The sequence below is a fragment of the Colletotrichum phormii genome (assembly GCF_030913505.1).
Source record: "Colletotrichum phormii strain CBS 102054 chromosome Unknown BDP81scaffold_7, whole genome shotgun sequence".
Taxonomy (NCBI): domain Eukaryota; kingdom Fungi; phylum Ascomycota; class Sordariomycetes; order Glomerellales; family Glomerellaceae; genus Colletotrichum; species Colletotrichum phormii.
The window spans coordinates 590,928-616,052 of NW_026851449.1; the positions used below are offsets into that span (position 1 = coordinate 590,928).

At 50.0% G+C, this 25,125-nt stretch overlaps 11 protein-coding genes across 11 annotated transcripts; 6 read left to right on the top strand and 5 right to left on the bottom strand.

Moving 5' to 3' along the window:
* Positions 1-4,632: 4,632 nt before the first annotated feature.
* Positions 4,633-7,035, top strand: BDP81DRAFT_516006 (ATPase; the record flags this gene model as incomplete). The annotated part of the gene is given in 4 exon segments (XM_060595863.1): positions 4,633-5,049; positions 5,104-5,574; positions 5,592-6,237; positions 6,293-7,035. 4 exon segments carry the CDS (start codon positions 4,633-4,635, stop codon positions 7,033-7,035), a joined length of 2,277 nt encoding a protein of 758 aa, XP_060446748.1.
* Positions 7,036-7,088: 53 nt separating this feature from the next.
* On the bottom strand, positions 7,089-8,920 carry BDP81DRAFT_202629 (pre-mRNA-splicing factor prp46). Its single transcript, XM_060582557.1, has 3 exons — positions 8,905-8,920; positions 8,783-8,847; positions 7,089-8,675 (listed from the first exon to the last, which is right to left on the bottom strand). The coding sequence occupies exons 2-3, from the start codon at positions 8,788-8,790 to the stop codon at positions 7,142-7,144; spliced, it is 1,542 nt and encodes a 513-aa protein (XP_060446749.1). The 5' UTR covers positions 8,791-8,847; positions 8,905-8,920; the 3' UTR covers positions 7,089-7,141.
* Positions 8,921-9,557: 637 nt separating this feature from the next.
* BDP81DRAFT_202640 (ankyrin repeat-containing domain protein) lies at positions 9,558-10,559 on the top strand. The gene is made up of 5 exons (XM_060582558.1): positions 9,558-9,796; positions 9,883-9,908; positions 9,966-10,094; positions 10,192-10,294; positions 10,368-10,559. The coding sequence occupies exons 1-5, from the start codon at positions 9,742-9,744 to the stop codon at positions 10,430-10,432; spliced, it is 378 nt and encodes a 125-aa protein (XP_060446750.1). The 5' UTR covers positions 9,558-9,741; the 3' UTR covers positions 10,433-10,559.
* Positions 10,560-11,113: 554 nt separating this feature from the next.
* Positions 11,114-13,848, bottom strand: BDP81DRAFT_448240 (M protein repeat protein; the record flags this gene model as incomplete). The annotated part of the gene is made up of 3 exons (XM_060592266.1): positions 11,114-12,070; positions 12,150-13,618; positions 13,674-13,848. The coding sequence occupies 3 exons, from the start codon at positions 13,846-13,848 to the stop codon at positions 11,114-11,116; spliced, it is 2,601 nt and encodes an 866-aa protein (XP_060446751.1).
* Positions 13,849-15,294: 1,446 nt separating this feature from the next.
* On the top strand, positions 15,295-15,912 carry BDP81DRAFT_424312 (uncharacterized protein). The gene is made up of 2 exons (XM_060590127.1): positions 15,295-15,618; positions 15,896-15,912. The coding sequence occupies exon 1, from the start codon at positions 15,310-15,312 to the stop codon at positions 15,574-15,576; it is 267 nt and encodes an 88-aa protein (XP_060446752.1). The 5' UTR covers positions 15,295-15,309; the 3' UTR covers positions 15,577-15,618; positions 15,896-15,912.
* On the top strand, positions 15,782-17,513 carry BDP81DRAFT_202669 (alkaline phytoceramidase). Its single transcript, XM_060582559.1, has 9 exons — positions 15,782-16,091; positions 16,174-16,212; positions 16,279-16,426; positions 16,512-16,651; positions 16,729-16,794; positions 16,858-16,972; positions 17,033-17,179; positions 17,242-17,244; positions 17,302-17,513. The coding sequence occupies exons 1-9, from the start codon at positions 15,987-15,989 to the stop codon at positions 17,430-17,432; spliced, it is 894 nt and encodes a 297-aa protein (XP_060446753.1). The 5' UTR covers positions 15,782-15,986; the 3' UTR covers positions 17,433-17,513.
* A 532-nt stretch (positions 17,514-18,045) lies between these two features.
* BDP81DRAFT_202700 (prefoldin subunit) lies at positions 18,046-18,814 on the top strand. Its single transcript, XM_060582560.1, has 3 exons — positions 18,046-18,230; positions 18,317-18,483; positions 18,596-18,814. Exons 1-3 carry the CDS (start codon positions 18,201-18,203, stop codon positions 18,756-18,758), a joined length of 360 nt encoding a protein of 119 aa, XP_060446754.1. The 5' UTR covers positions 18,046-18,200; the 3' UTR covers positions 18,759-18,814.
* BDP81DRAFT_202720 (uncharacterized protein) lies at positions 18,815-19,673 on the bottom strand. The gene is made up of 2 exons (XM_060582561.1): positions 19,634-19,673; positions 18,815-19,575 (listed from the first exon to the last, which is right to left on the bottom strand). The coding sequence occupies exon 2, from the start codon at positions 19,468-19,470 to the stop codon at positions 18,871-18,873; it is 600 nt and encodes a 199-aa protein (XP_060446755.1). The 5' UTR covers positions 19,471-19,575; positions 19,634-19,673; the 3' UTR covers positions 18,815-18,870.
* On the bottom strand, positions 19,583-21,293 carry BDP81DRAFT_516011 (uncharacterized protein; the record flags this gene model as incomplete). Its single annotated transcript, XM_060595864.1, has 6 exons — positions 19,583-19,772; positions 19,823-20,258; positions 20,543-20,590; positions 20,823-21,027; positions 21,128-21,169; positions 21,228-21,293. 6 exons carry the CDS (start codon positions 21,291-21,293, stop codon positions 19,583-19,585), a joined length of 987 nt encoding a protein of 328 aa, XP_060446756.1.
* A 239-nt stretch (positions 21,294-21,532) lies between these two features.
* BDP81DRAFT_202733 (uncharacterized protein) lies at positions 21,533-23,273 on the top strand. The gene has a single exon (XM_060582562.1). The coding sequence runs from the start codon at positions 21,754-21,756 to the stop codon at positions 23,119-23,121; it is 1,368 nt and encodes a 455-aa protein (XP_060446757.1). The 5' UTR covers positions 21,533-21,753; the 3' UTR covers positions 23,122-23,273.
* A 153-nt stretch (positions 23,274-23,426) lies between these two features.
* On the bottom strand, positions 23,427-24,552 carry BDP81DRAFT_448245 (mitochondrial carrier domain-containing protein; the record flags this gene model as incomplete). The annotated part of the gene is made up of 2 exons (XM_060592267.1): positions 23,427-24,373; positions 24,516-24,552. The coding sequence occupies 2 exons, from the start codon at positions 24,550-24,552 to the stop codon at positions 23,427-23,429; spliced, it is 984 nt and encodes a 327-aa protein (XP_060446758.1).
* Positions 24,553-25,125: the final 573 nt, after the last annotated feature.

Consider the following 25,125-nt stretch of genomic DNA (forward strand, 5'->3'; position numbering starts at 1 on the left):
CGAGGATGTACTCAATCAGCTTCTTCTCTTCTAGCAGCGTCAAATTCCGTGAGTTGGGTGTGCTATTACGTCGTGATAACGTTCCCTCTAATCTGCGGCCTAAGGTAACGCGACTGATGTTATAGATCTTTGCCGCGGCCCGAATACTGAGATTTCGGTCTTTCTGGGTAGCCTGAACCGCTAAGTTTAATTGGGTATCTTTGTTCTGTACTGTCATTGTTTTCGATGGAGAAATGCGTGTTGTGATGATGTAGGTGGCACGATGGCGGTTGGGTGGCCCACTCGCTTGTCTGGCCCACTCGCTTATCATGTACGTTATAAGTTTTAGAATTTTAGTAAATATTTTAAAGTTTCATTTTATATATTCTTTTACCCTCCTTTAAAACTCTTAATTACATAAAAAATCTAGGTTTATCAATATTATTTTATTATATATAAATAAGCTATCAATAAAGGTAATATTTATTTATTTTTTATAAATTAATATAGAGTATATTATTTCTTACTTTCATCTACCCTACTACTTATGAGGCGGTGCTTAATATATAACCTATAATATAAATATAGAATATAAATAAACACTCTTATTATTTTAATAAAATAAAATTTTCGGGGTTTTCGGATACCTTTTTTATTTACCCTTTATAACCACGGATTAGTATCAATAACGGTAATATTAATTATTTTAGGTATTTATTCTAAGCATATAAATACTTAAAAAAGCTTACCCTTTATAAATATCTTTGTATTTAATTACGTTTTAATAATATACATTAATATATACGTATCTTTATAGTTTAATTTAATAATATGATTTTCAACCTACATAGAGCTTTTATTAAAAAGGTACCCCTATCTTAAGTTTTACATAGTATAACGCCTGGGTAAAAAGATAGCCTATGGCTAACGTTAATCGGAGGTCGTCCGTCTACTTAACTACGACGGTAATATCGTTAAGGTTAAAGCCGCTTAAGGTTACGCCGCCGTATCTTTTAAACATTCTAGCCAGTATAATACCGAATCATAATATAATTAATATACCGAAAATATCTTTATTATAACGTAACTATTAAAGTCCTGATATATTAATATACCTTATAATACCTTAATACCTTTGAAATAAATATAAGCATCATAAGTCGACTATTTAATATTAAAGGTAGTATATATATAGTAGTTTAAATTAATTTATTCAACCTAATATAATTAACTTACTTATGATTATTAAGTTCTATACCCGAGACCTTACTTATTGTTATTTAAAAATATATATTATTAACCTAAGCCTTTATTATATATTTAAATACAAGCTTTTAATATTATATTTTCTGTTAATAAATCTTTTAAAAAGAGAAAATATCTCATTATTCATCTTTATTATATTAAGAATAAATAATATTAACGTTTTTAATCATACATTAACGTGCATGATAAGCGAGCGGATTGGACAAGCGAGCGGATCGCTCGACAGCAACCAATCCACGTATGTAAATCTTGATCAACATCAACAAAGTTTAATTAATTGAAACTACCCATAATCCTCTTCTCTAGACATTTCTCTCTGAAATGGACATGTGCGCGCATTATTATATCCAGTGTTCCCGCAGACGCCACATCGCCGTTGACCTGTTTCCGTCCTCGGCCGACGGCCACTACTCCGGCGTATTTCCTCTTTAATCTGAGCTGTAGCCTCTCTCTATGATTGAAGGTCATCTGCCTCGGCTATAGTAAGGCTCCCTCCTTGCCTGAGACGAGTTTTCTTAGATCTCTGCCGTCGGCTAAGTAGATTATTCTCCCCCCAAAGGTTTTTATTCTTAGCCTCTAGAAGAGTATTACGATGTATCATAGCTAGCGTCCCTTTAAGGATATGGTTAACTACGTTATTAGTTAGTGTTGGCGAGCTATTTGGATGATTTAAGATTCGATCTTTAATTAAAGTTGACTGAGAATTTGCCTTTGTTGGGTTGTTTAGTATCTGAGAAGTCTACGCTGGGGGTATTGCTGGGAGAGACCCTGGGGGCGTTGGAGTGTGTAACTTCACATCCAGCTTCGAAAGCACACTTTCAGCACTTAACAGAACAAGCCCAGCCCCTCTGAAACCTCCCTGGATGTTTTTTACCGTTAGGGCTTGCGTGAAAGCGTTGCAAAATGTAGGGAAGAAGTCCTCCTTTGTAATATGCGTATTACCCCGGCGCATCTTATCCTCAATTTGTCGACCATGAGCCGTCTTTAGTGGCCCAAAACACCCAACGTCTAAGGGCTGAAGTAGATGAGACGAATGGGCCGGCATGCAGAGTGTGATGATATTGTTTTCCTTGCAATATATCTCAAAGTCCGCAGAGTGGTGACTTTCATGCCCATCAACGACGAGGAGGCGACATCTACTAGTTGTACGCGGTTTTCTATGCCGATCAAAGTACTGGAGCCAGTCTAGGCCTCTTTCATTTGTTGTCCATCCGTCTTCAGACGTTGTAATGACCTAGTCGCGTGGGAGACCTGTTTCTGTGTACCAGGTGGAGAGGTGATATTGGCCTGCGACGATGATGTACGGCGGAACGCTGTAGCTTAACGAACTGATGGCTTGAATAACTGTAACCTATTCACGATTGCCAGGCTGCGTCATTTTCGTGTTTGGACGCCTTTCAGCACTCGTGACAACTATTCCGGATGCAATCTGGCCTATCATAAACCCAGTCTCATTAAAGTTGTAGATATCAGAGTCTACGATGCCGTACTTCGCGATTGTGTTCGTTACAAGGCGAAACCACGCGTTTATCGCGTCTAGATCTTCGTATTAGGCCCTCTTATAGTCATACTTACGAAAAAGCGCGTCCGGAGCTATGGTTATCGCTTAACGAAGTTCGAAGCCCAGCGCTTCCTAACTGGGGGCGCGTCGCGGTCGGCGAGTAGTCGATTAGCCATTTCTTCTACACCACTGATCCGAGGAGGGAATAATCGGGAATCTATGTCGAAAATATACTTAACTACCATATCTTCTTCGAGTAACGTCAAATTCCGTAAGTTTAGTACGGTTTTAAGTTGTAAAGTTCTTCTATTAATACGGGTGCGTAAGGTTAAAAATGGCACTAAGTATATCCGAGCTACACCTTTGATACTCAAATTTGGTATTTTTTCGATAGCTTGAACTGCTAGAATTATGCCAGCTTCTTTGTTTGATAACTATATCATTGTGGTGGATAGATATGTGTTGGAAAGAAAAAGATGCGGCGGTCGCTATTGAGCGATCCGCTCGCTTGTCCGATCCGCTCGCTTATCATGCACGTTATATATTATTATAATCGGTAAAAAAAAAAAGGTTTAAACCAGTTGCCTTAAATAATATTAACCGGATGTAGGCGTAGTATATTATATTATAAGAAAATGAATTGTAAAGGTGATTTTTGGAAACCCTTAGCGATTATATAAGCGTGCGCCCGCCCGATTATATAAGCTAGATGTTACGGCCAGCTAGTCGTAGGGGTAGTTTGCAGAAGTTGAGGCTGCGGAACTGGTAACAGTAATCGTAGTCGGGGATAGCTTCAAGGAAACTATGTCTGTCAATCGTAAGGGTAGGTAAGGCTTCGGTGATCAATCGTAGTCTTGTCAAGGTAGTAGCTGAAAGCGGATGTTAATCCTGATACGAAGTTAATTGCTGAAGAGCTATGGAAGTCTGTCCTAGAGTCCAGCTCAAGTCCATCCTTATATACAAGTCCTGATCCTGAACATGTCCCTTGTCCCTTGGGTCGTCTTGGGTCATTCTGATCCAGAATGATCGTTTAGCCCCCAAGTCGTGTTGGATCATATTGATCCCAAATGATCCTTATCTTATCATCACGTGACTTGTACCATAGTTCTTCCGTTCCGTGAGAGGGTGCCTTGTGTCCCCTTGTCCTGTGCATGTATGGCGGCGTATCGTAACCGTCGTAAGCCTGCGGGGCAGGCCCTGTTCTTGGTCGTGCATGTTGGGTCGTAACACTAGAGCAGGCAGTACGTAGAAATAAGACCACCTATTAGTTATACATAAATAAAACATTTAATAAAGTGAGCAAATGTTTAAATCCTTTAGTTAAAAAAAAACTTATATAGTTAATATATAAATTAAACTTAATTAAAATTAAGTCAAGGACTTACTAAGTATTTAATTATAGTTTAGCTAGGTTAAGTAGTTAGACACTAAAATGCCCTCCTATAAACAATATTAATAATAGTAATAATAAAATATTAAATCTAAGAAATTTACTTATCTATTAAAGCAAAGATGGCCATTAGTAAGGCAGACCAGATTCTATGAAAGAAAAAACCACTAGTTAAATATCATTAATAATTAATAAAAGAGTTTATAAGCAACAAGGCAGACAAAATAAACAGATTAATTACAGGGTTACGTTATGCCCCTGTCTAGTATAACGTTTAATCTCCATAACCCCCCCTCCCTCCCCTGGGTAGTTATTTAATATTGCACTGGGTACGTAGCCACCCTTGCTTTTATGTGGAGCAAGGAGTACCCGTGCATGCGGGAAGCTCAACCTCACCTCAAGCGACTGGTCCTTCGTCTCGGACACAACAGTTCATCAGTTGTCTAACAGATAAGTCGGAGACCCTCTATATCGCGTTATTTCATCATAGCTCCCAATGGGTGTTTTCGCGCCGCAACCAGCTCATCGAGGGCGTCGTCAGTCAAGAAAGTCTACCGGCGTTGCCAGAGACGATTCAGACGATGAGCTTGGCATAGATGATCTTCCGTGGGAATGGATCCTTAAGTCCAATGACGCGGATGCCTCACAGGACCATGGCGACGATGCGCAAATCTCTCGAAAGCGAAGGAGAGCCAACCCTGAGACGCAGATTGTGGGGGCCCGAATGGGTCAATTTGAGTGCCACGTTGGCGACTGTGTTCTTCTGAAGGCGGAAGGGTCCAACGAAGCCTGGGTCGCCATAGTCTGCGAGTTCTTAGAGGAGGAAGATGGTGAGAAGGCAGCCAACTTCATGTGGTTTTCGACAGAGAAAGAAATCCGCAACAAGGAGAGGAAACGCTCGGATTTTCTGCCTGTAAGTCGTCCGGACTAGGCTGACTGTGCGAACGCTTACCATCGAGTTACCTAGAATGAACTATACATCTCACCTTCGTGGGATGTAAATCCGTTGGCCGCTGTCAACGGCACAGCCGTTGTGATTTCTCACCAAGCCTTCCATCAAAGGTATCCGTCGGGTAAAATACCTCGATCCTCACCCGATTTTGGTAAGACCTTCATCTGCCGTCGCGCATGCAACACAAGAACAGCAACCTACACAGATGAGTTTGTTTGGGAAGAAGTATATCATGCGAGTGAGCAGGGCGTTTCTGAACTGATCGGGTTCGTCAAATCACAAACAAAGTCGACGCGACATGGCCAGGCAGCGAGGCAATCAACGCCGGAGCAGTCGTACAAGATGACATCAGATCGTATGGGGGGTGCGTCTACACCGAAACGAACCCCGAGGGCCGAACATTCAACGCCCAAAGGAGATGCCCGAATAACGACGACACCCGGGTCTCGCAAACGGTATGTGCCTGCTTCATATCTGACTCACTCGGTGCCTCGCCTAACCAGCTGTGTTCATGCAGGGTAATGGTGAAGAAAACGCTTGAATTCACGCCTTTAGGTACGAGGAAACTGTCACCAAAGCGTTTGCAGTCTTCGCCCTTCCAGCTGGCTCGTTCCCAACTTCACGTTGCCTCAGTACCGAGAAGCTTGCCTTGCCGAGAGAGCGAGTTCAACCTGGTGTATTCACACCTAGAGGCAGCCATTGCGGATGGTTCAGGAAGCTGTATCTACATCGCCGGCACTCCGGGGACGGGGAAGACAGCCACTGTCCGAGAAGTCATATCTCGCCTCGAGGATAGCGTGAAGGCTGATGAACTTGACGATTTCATCTTCGTGGAGATCAATGGCATGAAGATTACCGACCCCCACCAGTCCTACACCCTCCTATGGGAGGCACTCAAGGGTGAGAGGGTCAGTCCTACACAAGCCATCGACCTCTTAGAGAGAGAGTTCAACAATCCAAGTCCTCGCCGGACGCCGTGCGTTGTCCTGATGGATGAGCTTGACCAGCTGGTGACGAAGAACCAGAGCGTCATGTACAACTTTTTCAACTGGCCTGGACTTCGACATAGCAGGCTCATTGTCCTAGCCGTCGCAAATACCATGGACCTTCCGGAAAGAACTCTGAGCAACAAAATCAGCAGTCGCATAGGTGAGTGTTGGACTTGGATACTGCGGAAGTTCTCCAAGCTGATGTGAAAATTTAGGATTGACAAGAATTACCTTCCCAGGTTACAACCATGAGCAGCTCATGAAGATTATTCAGTCTAGGCTGGAGTGTGTACCCGGAAGCATCGTCGAGGCAGACGCTATACAGTTCGCTAGCCGGAAAGTGGCTGCAGTAAGCGGCGATGCAAGAAGAGCCCTGGACATCTGCAGACGAGCTGTAGAGCTCGCCGAAGGTGACAGCCGTGTCGAGACACATGCAGGTGACTCCGACGCACGACGATCAACCCCGAGCAAAGGCAAAGCAGCAGATGCACCAGTCAAAGTTACCATCGCCACGATTAAACGTGCCATCAACGAGGCCACGACCAATCCTGTGCAACAATACCTTCGATCTCTGCCTTTTGGACCCAAGCTACTCCTGAGCTCATTATTAGTCAGAATACAAAGAAACGGCACTGGCGAGACGACGTTTGGCGACGTAGTGGACGAACTACACCGCATTATTAAGCTGGACACGGCGACTCTTGAATCCACTGTTCTCTCGGCTCTGTCGACGGGGCCATCAGGAGGTGATATCGGTCAAGGCAATGATAGTATCCGGATAGTCCAGTCTCTGGCGCTTCCCCAGGCGGCGCTTGAACTAATGGGTGCTGGCATTATTGTACTAGAAGCGCACAAACCGGAACGACCAAGCAAGGTGCGTCTTGCTGTGGGTGACGAGGAGGTCAAGATGGCGTTTCGAGACGATGGAGAAGTAAAGGCCTTGGGTTTGTTTTTCTAGATCACTGTCTGTACTGTAGGTCCTAAAACGAGGCAGGCTTGGGGGTCGGGTATCTATTCGTGACAAGTAAGGCAGGGTTTCCCGAGCCAATCATCCTATGCTAGTTCTAATATTTGCGCCTGGCCAGTGTTGGCTGCCAAACAATGGGGTGTGACTCAGGTGTCGCCTTCTCATCCTGCTTCCATATCTTGATCGTCTTGTCGGCCTCTCCGCAAATCAAACGCAGCCCGGAGCGATCAAATGTAGAGCTCATAATGCCCGCCTCGGCGTCCAACGACCCCGGCTGTGCCGTAGTATCTAGAGACTGGAAGCGGTGGCCTGTCTTCCAGTCCCAGAAACTCATGGAGCCATTGTCGCCACCCGAAAACAGAACGTTTTCCTGGTTGACGCTGAGCGTGTTGATGATGGAATTGTGGCCGTCAAAGTTTTGCATGAAGGCGCCTTCGGGACATTTCCACTGCTTGATGCTTCCCGTGCTACCACTGGCAAATGTAAACTCTGAGGGATGCGTGGCCAAGGCCCTGACGCCCTTTTTGTGATGTGTTAAGACGCCCATTGTCTTTCCGGCAGCCAGATCCCATAGTCTTACTGTCGCATCTAACGAGCCAGTCATGACCTGAGGATCAGCCTCTTGACACTTGACATCCGATACAGTCCCGGTGTGGCCGGATAACACGTGAATATTGCTTCGGGTTCGCATATCCCAGACTCTTGCGACACCGTCTCGACCGCCAGTGACCAGTACATCCAAGGTAGGATGGAGAGCGAGTGTGTAGACGCCGCTTAGATGTCCGTGGTAGTGGCGGATAACCTTGTTTGTCTCAAGATCCCAGCATTTGACCATCTTGTCTTCGCCACAGGAGAACAAATAAGGGTGGCGCGGGCTGACGGCAAGGCCACGTACGGTCGATATATGTCCGGTCAGAGTCAGGCGTAAGGAGCCGGTGGCTAAATCCCAGATCTTTATAGTCCTGTCGCCAGCACCACTTGCAAACCATTTGTTTCCTGGCTCGACCGCCAAGCTCCGAACCCATCCCAAGTGACCAGAAATGACCCTCATTAGCTTCCATGGTGGATGCCACTCAGGTCTGGCGCCGTGAGGAGTTGACGCGGCGGCCCGGGTCAGACCCGTGGGCTGGGAAAGTTGGGAGTTGTTGATGTTGTCTTCAGCACCAGGAACGCCAGAGCCGGGTCCATTGGGGCCCTCAAGAAGCTTTTGCGTAGAGTTCTGCCTGACAAGAGCCTGGTCTGGCTTGGAGTGCGCCTTGATCCGCCGTGCCTTGGTGGGAGCGGGCTGCTTAGCGGCAAGAGCTGGTGGAAGCTGCTGAACACCAAGGTATTCGAGTCTGAAGCGACGATCAGCACTCGTCTCGTCGTCGCTGGCCTTCTCGGCCGATGAGTCGCTAGGCTCAGTCCTTTGTCGCTTCCTGGCGGGGAGCCCTGGATCCTGGGAGTAAATGGTTCGGGTTGTCTTTTGATTGACGTCTAGGAGGGACCCTAAAGGGGTGGTGTCGGACGAGGGCGCCGTCGGTTCAGCCATAGCGGCTCCCATGGCAGTGGCAGCCTGACCGGGTCGATGGAGCAGAATTATCGGAGGAATGTGTTCTCGTCGAAGTTGCGTTGGTTGGATGGCCTTGTCCCTGCGCCGAGTGCTGAGGAGTTATTGTGGTGCGTCGCGGTGCGACGGGCTGAGATGGGATGGATTGGAAAAAGACTGACGCGCCAGAGTCTTGAATTGGATACCTACCTATCCATGTACAGCGTTGGTCTGGGTGGGTACGTACCTGCATCACCGCGTGCCACCGTGCGTTCCTAGGTACCTTAACTTTCCATGGCTGTTCATTGACGTGGTCGGTACATTATCCGTACCTTGATGTGACTCGGCACCTTGAGCTATGCGCCTTAGTATCGCTACATTTATCGAGAGTTCCATAGGTAGCTATATTCCTGGACGAAGTCTTGCCCGTAGTCTGCAGATGAACGTCAGGCACCTGGGGACCTTGAGCTTGAGGTAGGTAAGTGGTAAGGTAAGGTACCTTGGTCATCACTGCATCTACCAACTACAAAGCTGTACTACCACAAAAGAGGGAAGATCTCACCTACCTAATACATTCCTTCCCTCGCTGGGTGAGCGTCTCCAAACATCTTTTCAAGTCACTTCCATAGCTGAATGATTTTGCTGCGTACCTTACCTTACTGACCTATGTGAGGTGAAGATGATGACCACATTGCCTACTGCGTACTGACTCCGGAAGGCGCCTACCTAAACTATACACTTCTTGGTGCCGAGCTTTGGAGCTCACTATGAAGACAAGGTGCCAGTGACCATTAGGTACCTACCTCACTTGAGGGACCACTCAGCTCATGTCTCCTCCCTCAATAACGTGCTCTCCTCACCTTTCACCAATTCATCTCGAGCAAGTGACGCGCGAAAACTTCCGATAGAGAATCCTCTCTGCAGTCGGCTCACTGATATAATACATATCCGTCGGGGTTACTATCGACTTCACTTTGTCCCAACTACGGTCTAACTCTACCTACAACTTCAAGCCCGTCTCTCACCGAGCTTGACTTTCCCCCGATCTAACCGTCAACACCATCGGCTTCACTTAACGATATTTCTCTTCGTACCCCAGCACGCCACAGATCATTTGTCATCATTGGAAGAAATTCGGAAACCACAACAAGAAGGCGACAATAACCAGGATGGCAGAGACTCAGGACAAGTTTCCCCTTCACACTGCAGCCCGCGAGGGCAAAGGTACTTATTTGGCGAGGAAAGCTGCGGCTGTCGCTTTGCTTCTCAAACCCGCTAGGTCGTAGGAATGTGGCTAACCGGTCTTGCAGTCTCCGTCGCAGAAACTATTCTCAAGGTGGCTCGCATTTTGAGGCTACATCAGATTTACACATTTACTGATATTGTGTTGTAGACGGAGCCTAAGCTCGCTGTACGAGAAGACGATGATGGCAGGCTTCCCATACACTGGGCCGCGTCCTCCAACTGCATCGACATTATCATTCTACTTACGCAGATTCGTAGCTTTGACCCTGATGTCCAAGTAAGTGAAATTCCCGGGAGGCTTTGCTCTCACGATGTTTCATGACCATATTCACCCGAGTCTAGTTCACGTACTAAGCTCAACCCTCGACACTTAGGATGGCAGCGGTTGGACGCCGCTGATGATCTCTGCAAGCCTTAAAGATGGCGAAGATCTTGTAAATTTACTTCTCCAAAAGGGCGCCGATGTCAACCTGAAGAGTAAGATACTCTCACTATGCTTATTGCGCCCCCCTAAATCCTGGACCTTCTAACAATCACTTGCATGTTCCAGACCATAACGGACAGGTGAGTAGGAGGAGGTTCACAATACTATCCTCTCTCAGATTCGGGGTCTGATTCGGTTTGACTTCAGGGTGTTCTGCACTTTGTGGCATCCAAAAACAACTTAGACGTCGCAAAGAAGCTTCTCAACCACGACCCGCCCGCGTCTACCAAGATCCGCGACAAACGCAGTCAGTATGCCATACACAGGGCTGCCGCCATAGGCTCAGTTCCGATGGTGACACTTCTGATCAAACACGGGAGTCCTCTCAATGCCACCGACGCCTCTGGCTACACTGCCCTGCACCACGCTGTTGCTGAGGGCCACGGTGCGCCTAACTCCAGGCCTCGGCTACACGATATGAAAGCAACTGACATTTCAAATCAGGTGACACAGCAGTGGCTTTGCTAAAAGCTGGTGCCGTGATCAACAAAAAGGACAATGATGGGTGTCTACCTTTAGATTTGGCTCCGGACAAGGAGGTACGTGATGATATCAGCCCGACAACCTCGTGCTTCACAAATCATCTTGGCTAATGGCTCGAGCGCCTTTGTAGGTTCGCCGCTTCATTGAACGCGCTGCCGAGGAGGAGGGCATAGAGCTATGAATAGGTTTGAGCTAGCCACAGGCATAGCACGTGGTATTTCGCCTCCCTGGCTCGGGTGGTGGTAGGAATACACTTTCATGTCGACTCGCAGCAAATTACAACCGCGTGAAGAATGCGTTGCTCTGTGTGCTCGGCACTCATTATTCCTTTATCTGATTGTGCGCTCTACTAAGTCGCGATACATGGCCTTGACATCCTGCACGTCAGCCCGCAACTCTTCTACTAGCTCGCTCTTCTCCCCGAGTAATTCTAGTGTTGTCTGGTATCTCGAGTTCAAATCCTCAACCTGTCCTTCCAACTCGGTCACCCGTTTCGAAGCCGTCTTGCTCGACTCCAGCTCTTTCATTAACGAGACGATCTCGGCTCTAGCCTCATCTCTTTGTCCCGATATGCGCGCCAATTCTTCCCGGGACGTGACCTTCTCCGCTTCCAATCGCCGGATGGCCGCACTCATTCTTTCTACCAGCTGTACCGAAGGTCCTGCACCAACCGTCGACACTGAAACCATATCCTGCATCATTTGGCGAGGCGACGATGACGTTTCCACGCCGTCAAACAAATCGTCTTTGTCGCCTGCGTACGATGTGGGCGTAGGCAGCGAGTCTGGAGGCAACTCAAACGAAGTGATGGAAGGTGCAACCGGTAGATTGGAGCCGCTGGTTAGCATGGGCGGTCTAGCTGGAGGCTGGCTTGATAGTCTTCTCCCTAGCTGTGAACCCTCCTGGAAACCGTCCGTTCCACTAGTCGGGGTCGATATCTTGCGACCCTTGCCAGATACACTGTGTAGTAGAAGTAGATCGTTGCTCATCGTACGCGTGGGTACAGAGAGCAAGGGCGAGTCTGGACGACTCTGAATCCTAGATCCAGGGCCGGACAAGTGGTCTTCTAGCCAAGGCCGACGGTCGAGTTCAATCGTTTCAGTCTTCCATGCTGCCTGCTGCTTTTCGAGGTCAAGTCGGGCCTGCGAAAGCGCTGCCTCGGCGTTCTCTGCTCTTTTTTGAAGCATCTCATTACGAGCTTGAAAACTGTCGATATCCCGTTGATAGCTGGGAAACCTGCTCGTGAGCTCTTGGAGCTCTTCGTCCTGGCGTTTGCATCGGGTTGCCTGTATCCGGTTAGAATAATGACACACACAATGACGGAAACTCCAGTATCTGATCTGGAGGAATAGCAATGTGTCTTACAGTCTCTCTAGCCTTTTTCCTCATGTCCGACTCGCGTCGCAGAGCATCATCCCTCTCGCGCTCAAGGTTGGCCACTCGTGCGATCAGACTGGCCTCGATACCCTGCCAGTTTTCCGCAGCAATGGCATGCTGCGTCTGCAGTGTTTCCACTTGACGCAAAAGTTTGACTTGAGAGTCACCCACGGCGCCAGAGGACGCCTCTTCCGCTAGCGCACGCATGGCCTCCAGCTTCCCCTCCATTGCTTGAAGCTCTACCTTCATCTCGAGTTCCTTGGCGCGGGCGCGCTCGGCGGCGCGCGCTGCTTTTTCTTCCGCCTCTGCTGCACTCTCCTTTGCCCGACCAGCGATCAGGCTCCGCTCCAGCTGCAATGCGGCGACAGTATCTTCAAGGTCTTTGACGCGGCGTTTCTCAACGGCCAGTGCCTCCTCGTTCGCCTTACCTACAGCGGAACTGGCCTGGTCGGAAGCTCTCCGGAGATCATCCCGTAGCCTTTGCATTGTAGATTTGTTGGTTGACACTTCATCGCGCAATGCGCTTAATTCATCTTGCATTCCGTTGGACTTGATATGCAGTTCTTGGTTTGACTGTTCCAGTTCCTCAACGCGGCTGGCTCGGGGGCGTAGAGTTTCCATGTCAGCAGTCAGCTTCTCTTGACGAGCACGCAGCTCTCCCAAAGTTTTCTCGTCGCTTGCAATCTGTGTCCTGAGTTTCCTGATGATGGCCCGATGTTTCTGCTCCGTGGCGGCCAAATTGCGGCCTTCGTCCATGAGAGCCGTAATCTTGACGTCTCTTTCAGCAAGTACTCGCTCATGACTTCCCGTAGGTGCCGCCGCCGCAGACATGCGTGCGGCATCTGTAGCATCCCGTGCCAGGAATTGCAGCTTTGCTTGCATGGACTCAAACTGTTCGACATAGCGATGCATCTCCTCCTGTTGCTCCTTTGCCGACTGTTCCGCCCTAGCTTCCAGGGCCTCGACCTGTGCATGAAGTGCCGTACACTGATTACATTCGATCCGGTTGCCACTTGACGTGGTGGCTGTTTCGAGTTCCAGCCGTTGATCTGGGGTGGCAGAGTTACCGTCCTGTTGAGCCTCCGAGGCTCGGCTACTCTCCATTGAATTCGAAACTCGCTGGCTACTCGAGGGATCTTCTTTGGAGGTTTCAGTGATCTCGTCCTCGTCCTGGATAGTGTTGTTGGGTATGGCAGTCTCAGTCGTGACTACCACCGGCGCTGGAGTGTTCGCCAGACTAGGGGCATCGGCACCCATTTTTGGAAGCGTACCGGCTCCTGGACGACCGCCATCGGCACTTGGTCGAGTACTCTGGGAGTCTGATGTTACGCTGCGAGCGTCGGACGGCTGGGTGTTCTTGGCCGCAATGGCCTTGGCAAGGCGCTCTTGTAGGCGGTCGTTGGTACGGCTGCTGGTTGAGGATCGAGGCTGGCCTGAGATAGATATGGTCAGTACCACTGTTGTAGTATCGCGCCATGCTAGTCCGAGTCAAAGGGGGGGATAGGGATTTACTTATTTGCTGGTCCTTGGAGGGGACCGTGGTAGAAGCCGCGGTAGACTGGGGAGCTTGCGGCGGGATAGCTCCATTCTCTCCCTCAGCAAGCATGTTATCGAGACGGGCCTCGACGCCGGCTACAGCCTGCTGGAGGAAAGAACCCCAACGTGTCGACTTTGCGGGAGCTGCCATGATGACGGTCGGCTGTTAAATCGGTCTTGGATAGAGACGGAGACGGCTGGGCTATGCCACGTAGCTGTTGTGTGTTTCGGAGGTCATGAACATCTCGAGTATGCCTCCAAAGACCGCAATACAATGGGATTGAATCGTGCTATCGTGCTACCTCGCCAGAGGGAGAGTTGACTGTCTTTCCCGTACTCAGCAGGAAGTGTGGTGGTTGCGCGTTCAGTGACTACTAAGGGCGAGAAGCTTTGGGAGTCGTGGTGCTGAAGCAGGTGGGCCGGTTGCGATGAAGAACAGCAGTGCAGTGCGCGGTAGGTAGTGATTGGGTTGGGCGTCGGTTGGCTGAGGAGAAGTGGAAGAATGGATATGTTGGTTTTCTGTGCCAGGTGTTTAGACAAAGGATGCTCGTATCTAGTGGAAGGACAACCAACGTAGCATGTAAGGGAGCTGGAGTAATACCTGTCATTTATTTAGGTTGGGCAATGTGCAGATGCGGTTCCGTGTCGGGTTGCGGCAAGGCAGGGAGTACGCGGCACTAATACTTGGGTAGAAGGAGAAAACCACAGCTCTTACGGATACTCCGTATGGCGCGAAGATCTGGCTCGAGGAGGGGTGACCGTTTCACGCAGGGCACCTCACGTACCTACCTCGGTGGGCGTGCAGCTCAGATATTCCAACGTAATCTGTCTATGACTCGAGTGAGGTAGGTACCTTAGATAGCTTAAGCTCCAAGGTGATCAGAATGGGCACACCTCTAGCCTAACGTCGTGATACTAATGCATAACGTACAATGATCTTCCCGGCCACTCGGTATTCAATTCCATGGTGTGGACACTTCAAGGCGACATTATGGGCACATAGTACTTCTTCCGCAAGGGGCCCCTGCTCAGATGGCAAATGGCGCTATAGAGACCAAGGTAATACTCCGTAGGTACAAAGAGACTGTGGTGATGTGCCCATCATGTTAGGTACCTACTTCTTGCGGCTTGCAAGGTAAGGTAAAAGGCGCTCGCTTTATGGAGAGATACCTTTTACATGAAGATTGCCGCAAATAGTGAATTGATGCGAACTTGAGACTCTTTCAATCATCTGGATCGCAATAGCAATGCTTTGCTCAAATATGGCTGATGCGTTCTAGATGCTAACAACACAATTTTCAATTATTAAATTCTCCGTACATGTTGAGGTACCTTCTCCCAGTAGACATGAAAATAAGCAGAAACATGACCTTAGAGGAGCTTTCAAACCACCCACCCGAATACGTGCATAAGCGCAACCACCGCACGCCGTCAGGAGCGAGCTGCAAAAGGTACGTCATCCTCCACTGGGGCCTCGGAACGTCCACCGGAGCTGAACCGAGTCGTGTCTGCAACGTGGAACCAACGAGGTGCTACGCATTGTCGTTGCCATCCTCCTCGTCGGTTTCTGTAAATTTGTTCTTAACCACAAGGTATTAGTCCGTAGTCACTTATGTGGATCGTAGTGTGTCTTCTTCCCTCTTCCGCAAACTTGTATGCCAGGCCAGGCCAGTTGTGCTCTCATACCGAAGACAGCCAAACATCGGACAACAGGCAGGGCCACAGACTAGTCCAAGACAACCCTTCTCAACTTGCAACCTGCAATACCTCTAATTTCTTAGAATACCAACCAATGTGCTTGTGGCTGTCTATTGCTCGCCATACAGTGCAACTGGAAGTCAACCGGCCGAATCTGACCCAGCCTGTCGCAAGATACTGATTCAACTATCCTCCGAGCGACCCGGCACTTCTTACGAGTCTAGTACGACTCCCCCCCTCCTCTTTTTCTCTCTCTCATTCTCTGTGTCTATCGGGCGTGCGCCTTGCTATTCTATTCCCATACCTTTGCGTCTCCGGCGCCGCTCGGAACACGTAGACGGAAAGTTTAAAAGACCTTTTGGGACATTCGGAGTCTTTCAGCGGCATTCTCTGCAGCCGTGGCAAAACACCGCTGTCCCCCCTTGTCTATCTCTCTCTCTCTCTCTCTCTCTCTCTCTCTCTCTCGCGACAGAGCAGCAACTTACCCTGCGTCGAGCCAGAGCCCATTGAAGCTGAGGAAACCGCAATTTCTATTGCGCTGCTTCTTGGCTTGCTGGCCCGGTTTTGCCTGGTCAAGACTGTCCGCCACCAATGGCTTCATCTCCATTGTTCCAGGCCCTGCGCGTGGCGTACAATGATGATTCCCCAGACGGCTACTGGGGAGAAAAGACTTCGACTCTGAATTTTTGCGAAGAGGTGAGAAACACATCCCCCACTGATATGAGAACTTCTCAACATCCTTGCTATTGCTGACCTCTGCTTACCATTGTTGACGCAGGACTATGTAGTCTCTTATTACTGTGCCGAAGTCTGCAATGTAAGTGATCACCAACTTCCCCTGCTCCAGTCAGCTCCTATCTATACTAATTCGGTCACCTGAAAGACATTGACGAATCTCCTATTCCTATGGCTTGGCTTTAAGGGCGTCTATAATTGTGTATCTCAGGGTCACCCACGCATATTCCTCATAGCATATCTCGGATACGTTATCGTTGGACTAGGCTCCACGGCCTTCCATACATCCTTGAAATGTTCGTCCTCGCTTCTCGCTCTGAGCTCAGTATATCTTTTGCTACCTACACTTGGAGTACTGAACTGACAAAGCCACCTGCCTAGACCCCATGCAGCTCATCGACGAGCTGTCTATGATATACACCACGTGTCTCATGGTCTTTGCAACGTTTTCATTCTCGAAGTCTAGCAAATTTTCAGTCCTTTTAGGGAGTGGTCTCGTTATCTTAGCTGGCTTTATTACGGTGCGTGGTTTCTAACCCAGTAACCATGCAAAGCATGGTAACTGTGAGAGCCCAGAGTTCTGACCATAGCACAATAGTCATACTACCACATCACTAAAGATCCGGCTTTTCACCAGGCCTGCTATGCGGCGTTAACGGCAACGGTAATATGCTGAACTCAGTCAGCGCTCAAGTACCTCATCGGAAAGCTGACTGACGCTGCGCAGGTTGTTTTACGCAGCTTGTATGTCATGGAGACGCAACTACGGCCAGTCCTGTCACGAAGAAACAAGGACAAGGCCAATCTCATTCTCAATACCATGTGGATCATGGTTGGAACAGGTCTCTTGGAATACCACCAAGCTAGATGTGTTGTTCTGCTTTGCTGACAGGAATGATCAGGACTCGGTGTCTTCCTCATGGGTTTTCTCATTTGGAATATTGACAATGCTTTCTGTAGCCAGATAAGGCAATGGCGACGACAGCTTGGCCTGCCCTGGGGCGCCTTGCTTGAGGGTCATGCTTGGTGGCACTTGATGACAGGTGTTGGTACGTATTTTCCCAAGCGGTACTGCCTTTTCTATCAAGGCCGTTGCTAACGTGATGCACAGGAGGTATGGGACAGAGAACAGGCGGTACTCTCATCTTCGACGTGCGCTAACAAGTTACAGCCTACTACTACATCACCTGGGGAATATGGCTACGTAGATGTCTCGAGGGCCGCGAAGATGAATACAGACTCGTCTGGCCAAGGTCGCTTTCGTCGATACCGTTAGTGGTCAAAGCGAAGAAGGCGGACTGAGGAATATGGATCTCAATGATGGACAGGCATTCAGTAGCCGTTCAGGGTGATGTTGCACAGGTACACCGGTCGAGGACTTGGGGACGGAAGCTGTGTATTCCCAAGGCGAAAGAGACACAAACATCTTCCAAGGCCTTCTATAGAACCACGAGCAGATAGAACTATCCGGCAGCAAGCACTGCTAGGCGCAGGTGACAGGATATTGTATGTCCGCAACCTACGTATACTACATATACCCCATCAATTGTAATCGAATTAAGCCAAGCACAATATCTAGATTGGACGGGAACTTCTGTAAAGGTAAAAGGAAGAATTCACTATCGAGTATCAGAAGACGAAGCAGCGATATATGCATAATTCGTTCAAGACATGTTTACTTTCCGCATATCCCTATAAACGCCATTGTTTGTGGATAGGTATCTCAGGTACAGATATGGAGCACATATATATGCGATAACACCGCTTATCTGAACCAGTGCCACACCACACCCACTACCTACTTACCTTACCTTAAGGCGTCCCCTCCAGCTTTGATAAGTGCGCCCCCACCTTGCTGTGAGCTTCTGTCAAACGAAAGCCCCCCTTCTCACAAGTTGCGATCTCACACCTCAGCCTGCCCACAATATCATTGTCAACGACACTGAATTTATTGCGAATCTCGGCTCCCTCCGCGGCAGCTTCACCATCTGAGCTAGCAAGAGTGACTTGGTAGAGGCACCGATCCAACGCGGCTTCCCAGAAACCGTCTCATCACCACATCAAGTCAACATGTCTATCCCGAACCAAGCGCTTGAAAAGGTGAGAGAACAACAGCGGTGGCATTCCGTTCTTTTGGCCCCTTTTTGTGCTTCAGCTATAACCTACTCACACATGTTCTCTCCTAGCTGATTCGAGAAATCGAAAGCCAAGCCATTGTGGCCCAACAGCAGATTGGCCAGGCGCGCACACAAATGACAGCAAAGCAACGTGAAATGCGCATGGTCCGTCTGACGCTGGATGAGGTTTCCACCTTGCCCTCAAACCTGAACGTCTACGAAGGTGTCGGCAAGATGTACGTAAACCCTCTGCTGACCCATGTCCTCGTTATGCGTGCTGCAGCCGGCAGTAATAGGACTAGCATCCATGGATGACATTGCTGACGCCGAGCCTCGGGGGCGGGAAAGGTTCGTCGCGTTGCCCACTCCGCAGCTTACACAGAAACTGGAGGGCCAAATCAAGGATAGGGAAGGCGAGGTTGAAAAGCTGAGCCAGAAGCTGCACTACTTGGAGACAACATACAAGAATAGCCGGCAGCACATTGACCAGATGCTCAAGGCACAGTCATGATGGCAGATGCTGTAAGAGGAAAGAGGGAGGGGAGCTAAATCATGGGACCAGGAGCTTCTTCCATCATGGATAACGGAAGGAGGATATGGAGGTGAAGTGTGTCTCCATGCAATCAGCGTCGAGCATCGGGATGGGACGCCAAGGGCACCCGAGTTGACACGTGCTTCTTCGGCTCCGAGTACGAGTAGCACAGCATCTGAAGACGTCTTTCTCCAAGGGACCGCTGGCAATGCGGCGCGAAAAAATGAACTGCTTGTACGTGGTAGTGGTCACTTGATGCCAGCCTCGTCTGGGAACTTCCTCGGGCATCGACTCGAGTCTGGTTGAAACTGGCTTGAGACGTAGGGGCGCAATTAATGGTGCTGTCATGGACGAACCAGAGCACTGTTTGCGGTCCAAAGCTGAAATTATGCGTGTCAACATAGAAAGACGTCTCACATGAGTGATGACTCTGATGGGTGACTGAAGATCGAGGCCAGGCACTCGTACCTGCTGGCAAGACGTGCAAGTTGGGGGCCGAATCTGCAGTGCCCGAAGCCTGAAGTTTATTATTGTCTACGGTTGGATGAAGAGGAGCAAGCATTCGTGCTGTCTCTACGACGTGCGCTAACGATTTAGGCGCCGCGCCTCTCTCACGTCGGCAAAGATCCATGTCAACGGTCTCGGGTGCATGTTCGTCTGGGGCGAATGGGGCTTCCTCAGGCGGGAGCATACCTAAGACTGAGATGGCCCCAGACTCTGGTGGGACATCTTGACAACCGCCGCAGTCTTAGGTACGCTCGAGCGTGGTACGACGTCCATATTCTCTGTCCGCTGGCTTTCGTTCATTGGCGATGAAATTCAATGGCTTTGGGCATGCAGAAGAGTCTACATACAATGTTGTCAAGTGTGGCAACATCATAGATGTCCAGCAGATCACGCGACGGGTGCAAGTTTGCCGCCGGGGTGACTAGAGCGTTTGTAGACAAGTGGACATGGACTCCCGTCACGACTGTCGTCGGCGCAGAAGGTACACTGCCCGCCTACAGTAGGTAGTACCATCCACTCTTTGTTTTCCAAATTACCGACGGTCAGCCCTCTTGTGGTACTGTGTATGTCTAAGACCCGGCGGCTGAGGTTCAGCTGTGGTGGCCTGGACCTGACCCGTTGGTACTTGAGGATACACGAGCTGATTCGGCCTGCTATAATTACCTGGGTACGCAGGCAGCCGTGAAAAGAGCGCTTTTGCCGTGTTGGTCCACGTTCGTTTATCCGCAGATGACCGGGGCAAGGGATCGATGGCCTGAGTGAAATGTTTCACTGCACCAGGGCCAGAAAACGGCTGCCTGATAAGGTGGGTGATGGTTTGCTGGAGACATGAGGGCTCCTGGTCGCCGCTTGTCGCTCGAGGAGTCCAGTGAGGGGGTGGCCGGGGTGGCCGGGGTGCCGGGGTCCGGGGGGTTGGAGGCTCTGGGCCCCACATCGGGTTTGCAGTGCCATCCACAATGTAGGTAGATGCATCTGATTACCCATCTCATGGTGTCTTATGGATATCTGGCAAGGCAAACGATACAATGCCTAATAGAATCACCCATCTCACTCCCATTCGTATCAAGAAACACCTTAAGATATGAGACGAAGGTGTTTACGCAGCAAGGTTTTAAAGCCCAACTGTGTATCCGTACCTATGGATACTCCGTACGTGCTCCGTACAGACTGGATGACCCCACTCTGTCAGCAATCGCGCAGCCCTACGACATCAAGCTAAGCCATGTCAGGCCTCGAATGAGAGGATATCTGCGTACCTCCCCTGCTACCCTGCCACCTGCCACACTGCATCGAACTGCGAAGGACTAAGGAGGCAGTGACACCCAGTACCTATTCAAAACTAGGTATCCGTATCCGTACACACCTGAGATGGCAGTCATTGTGCGGATGAACCGACGAATGAACGGCCTGCCCCGTGCTTTGCCGATGCTGACTGCCCCGCCATTCCCTCCCGATACACCGATAGATGGAAGAGGCAGGCGTCACAACAGTGTTCCTAAGGTATGTAGGTGCCTAGGTATGCTGATGCCATCTTACCTCCCATGTGTTCCATACACCTCCGGCAGGTAAAGCATCTTGAGGTGAGTGTTTCTGGTTCTGCGTCCTCTTCCAAGATACCATGCTCCGCGTTGCTATGCTTGCACCCCTGATACTCATTGACTAAGGTGGTAGTAATTATGGCGGCGGTATAGGAGCCGAGACAAAGCAGTCCATCGAGTCTGGGCTCATGTGGACACAGAGACTAGGCAGGTTAAAGCAGAGAGCTGGCGATATTGTCACGACCCTGTGGCGTTGGCGCCCACCTATCCAGACCGTTTTTCTCCCCGTCTTAAACTACCTACGTTAGCGATCCCCCTCGACGCCGCTCCCACATCACAGCCTTTCTATTCACATCAATTTCATGAGACAAGGTTGGTAGGTACCTACCCTACTTTACCTTACCTTAGGTTCCCTCCTCGGGCGGTGTTGGAACTTGGGACCCCAGGCCCTGCCATCCTGTACATACATGATAAACCCCTCTCTTAACCTGGTCGCTTAGGTTCCCTCATCTACAAGGTGGGCCATCCATCCCCTCCACTTCGCTCGATCCTCGCACTATGGCCAATCCAACCACTGGCTCCCCTTTCTACCATGCAAAGTAAGCCGACTGACCGACGGCCACCACCTCATGTCACGCATCTCGTCGTCGTCGCCCCCTCAGCTCTTACCTTAATACCCTAAGCCAGAAAAAGCATAAATGACCATCGAGTCTTACTCTTCCGCCACCAACTTCTCTTAAACCAGTTGGCCCCCCCCCCTTCCTATTCCTCGCCATTGTTGTGTTCTCTCTCATAGCACTCCCTATTCCTACCTCATATTGTAGACTCATAGAGGTATTAAGTGGTTGAGCCCTTGAATTTCACTCCCCGCTCCTGTCCACACCACTCTTACTTCAACGATTATCAAGGCATTCGGCACTATAGGCACGATGAGTAACAGTTACTACTCCGACTCGGACGACCTTGATATACGAGTCTCGAGGCGACGAGCACCGTCGCCTTCACAGGTTCACTATGTCGAGGCGAGACCAAGACCCGCTGCCAGGAACTACTACCCGTCAGCAGGCCAACAGCCTAGCTTCTTGGCCCCGGAGCGCACAGTCATCACCACCCGCACCCGATCAAGAGAGCGTTCCCGTGAGCGCCATTCTACTCCACCGGGTGGCCCCGCTCCGGCTCCGATCCCGGCTCCGGCCCCGGCTCCTGTGATCATCAATAACCGTATCTACAACGAACACTCGTCCGATGATGAGGACGACCGCCATATGCAGGTCTACCGCAATCGTCACCGGTCTCACTCCCGTGGCCACTCGTCTCATTCTCGGTCACCTTCGTCCTCTTACATGACCCGGGAGGATTATGAGGCAGAACGGGCTCGACAGGAGCTGGCAGAACTCCGAATCTGTCAGGCTCGCGAGAAAGAAGAACGCCGGGTCCAAAAAGAGTTCCGGGAGGAAGCCGAACTCCAGCGCGCCAAGCGCGATCTCGAAGATATCCGAACTCGTGAGGCTCGCGCTGCCGAAGAACAGCGCTTCAAAACCAAGATCGAGTTGGAAAAGTACCAAGAGGACATGCGCAAGTCAGACTTTACCAAGAAGCGAGAAAAGGAGGCTGCCGATGCTGTGGAACGTTACAAGAGAAAGGAGGCAGACCGCATTGCGCAAGAGAAGAGGGAGAAGGAGCAGCGTGAGAAGGAGTTCCAGCAGAGGCTCAAGGAAGAACGTCAAAAGGAGCTGGACAAGCTGGCCAAGGAAAAGAAGGAGAAGGAGGAGCGTGATAAGGAGTACCAGAGACGCCTTCAGGAGGACCTACGTAAATCAGGTCTCGACGACAAGGCCATCGCCGCCATCCTCAAGAAGGAGAAGATTCCAGAGCCACCGATGCAAAGGCCGGTCCAACATGATCACGCGCTCGTTCCCGGGAATCGCCCAACCTACACGCGAATGGCACGGAAGCATCTATCGATCGAAACCCTGAGAACATACCAGGTCGAATGGGAAATGGATGTTGTAAGCAGAATCAGAACGCGACTATCCCCTATTACATCTACTGACTTATCTCAGGACCCCGACTACGTGCTCATCAGACGATGGGTCCCGGAGTGGGAGCAAGACACCCTTTGGAGACACACCAGGTCGGTTCGCGAGAAGCGTTCATCCAAGCTCGTACTCGAGATCGAAGACAAAAAGCCCCACCGCCTCGAACCAGAGTTCGAGTGGGTCAGGAAGAAGAGTGACCGGAAGAGAAGCAAGTCGCCCGCACTCCTCATGTATCTTGCAGGAGCGAAACCCGCTTGATCGAAGAAGGCGAATTTCGGGTCGGCGTCGGGACCGAGGACGACAGCATTCATCTGCCATCGAACGCGACGATGGTGTTTCTATCTGGGACAAGATTTTATGTCCACACCAATCCAAGGGGTGGGGTGGTCACACAAGGTACCTCACATACCCGAGATGAACGACACCCAGACATGGCTGCTTATATGATTTGTTTTTGGGGGGGATATATACCATCAGCTACTAGTACAAGTCTTCTTTGCAGAACGTTGGGCTTCTTTCAGTGATACAAGGTGCCCGGGAATATGTGTTGGAGTGCGTAATCGCTATGGCTCCGCCGTCGTTGTTGTTGTTGTTGTCAAGTTTGAGGACCAAGTACGCTCAGCTCTCCTCATCAGCTCTTCGTACACAGTCCAGGCCAAAGCTGAACTCATTGCTTTTCTGCTCATGCGGAGTGCAACCCCATCCATAAGTGACCGTGTGCCCTCTTCCGAAATCATCTTGCGGCAAGCCTGGTACATGTTCCTGTACACGGCCGGCTGCAGTTGAATCCTGGTTTTGATAGCATCGAAAGGATTCGAGACAATGGAGCACGCTCCACCAGCCATGACGGCAGAGCTGAAATTGACGAGCGTTGCATGCGATGTTGTAATGGCGAAGGGGCGATTTGAGTTGTGTCCGTCCTTTGGAGTAGACAGACTGCTGAGCTGCTTCTTGAGCAGCTCGTAGAATAATACATACATGCCTGCATACGGTGCATCACGGACGGCGGTGGCACCGAAGCCAGCAAAGAAGCCTCGTGGACCATGCGTTCTGTAAATGTCGGAAGAAGCGCCGAGCAAGGATTTGTAGGAATACAAATTGGATTCATAGCGAACCTTGATGACGGTCAAGGGCATGAGTACAAAGCCGGCAAACGTTCTGGCGACGGCGCCGGCGACCAGGTTCGCCGATGGGGTTAGCGTCGGTAGTGAGGACGAGTGTGCTGCTCTGTTGCCGGCGGCTTGGCCCAGTAAGCGCGACTGGGCCACATGCTGGCGGATGGAGTTGAGAGATGTGAAGTAGAGGGCCGAACCGAAGCCGGTTCTAAGGGCTGATGGGATTGTGCCGCGCCAGAGCGTCTGGATCTTATTTGGGGCAGCGGCAACCTCCCTGAGATACGACCTCAGTGACCGGTGGCCAGATTGTTGAACACGGGTCTTGAGTAGGTCAAGCGGTTGCAGTAGCACCGCCGATGCAATACCGGAACCCAGTCCAGCAACAAAATGCCGAGCTGTGAGAGGAGATGGATAGGTCAGCGCAGACTCGATCAAAGGTGAGTATCGAGAGGAGTGTCAAAGGGGTAGGTAGCGCGCAGAAAACACGCGTATGATTCAACAATGACGGATGGATAAGTATTTCTGTCCTTTTCTTACATGATTTTGTACGGCCTGGGGTCGCCTGTTGAGACATGGAGACTTGTGAGAGAACTGATGTCGTATCTTTTAGACGAGGAGATGATACTAGGCGGATTGCGGTGCAATATCGGGTGGTGCGGTGGTGACTTTCTTTTATGTGCGAAAATGAGTTTGAGAAGCAAATGCCATAGCGTTACCAAATAAATTTTCTCGTAAATGTACAGAGTGCTCAATGAGCTGTGATGATATTGAAGGCAGAATGAGAACGGGAAGATGATCATAAGTCGTGATGACTTTTCAAGAGTGGCTGGCAGGGTAAATAGATATCTTCATAAGCACATGAGGTAGCCAAGTTGAGGTAAAGGTATGGTCGTGGAGGCAGGTCGGTGCTTCTGACCCGCTAGCCATATTGGGCAACGCTCAGCAGAAGATCGGGGAGCCGTCATCGGTGTAATGACGGTTATATACATAACAATCCCTATGGGTCCGACCGGGTCTTTCCGATCAGACAGCCTCCGGCAGGGCCGACGTTCCCTGCCCAATTTTCGACGTTTGCTTACACAACGTTGGAGAAACGTAAACCTTCGGTTGTACCCGATGACCTCCTCGAGAACTTGACATTCTCGCC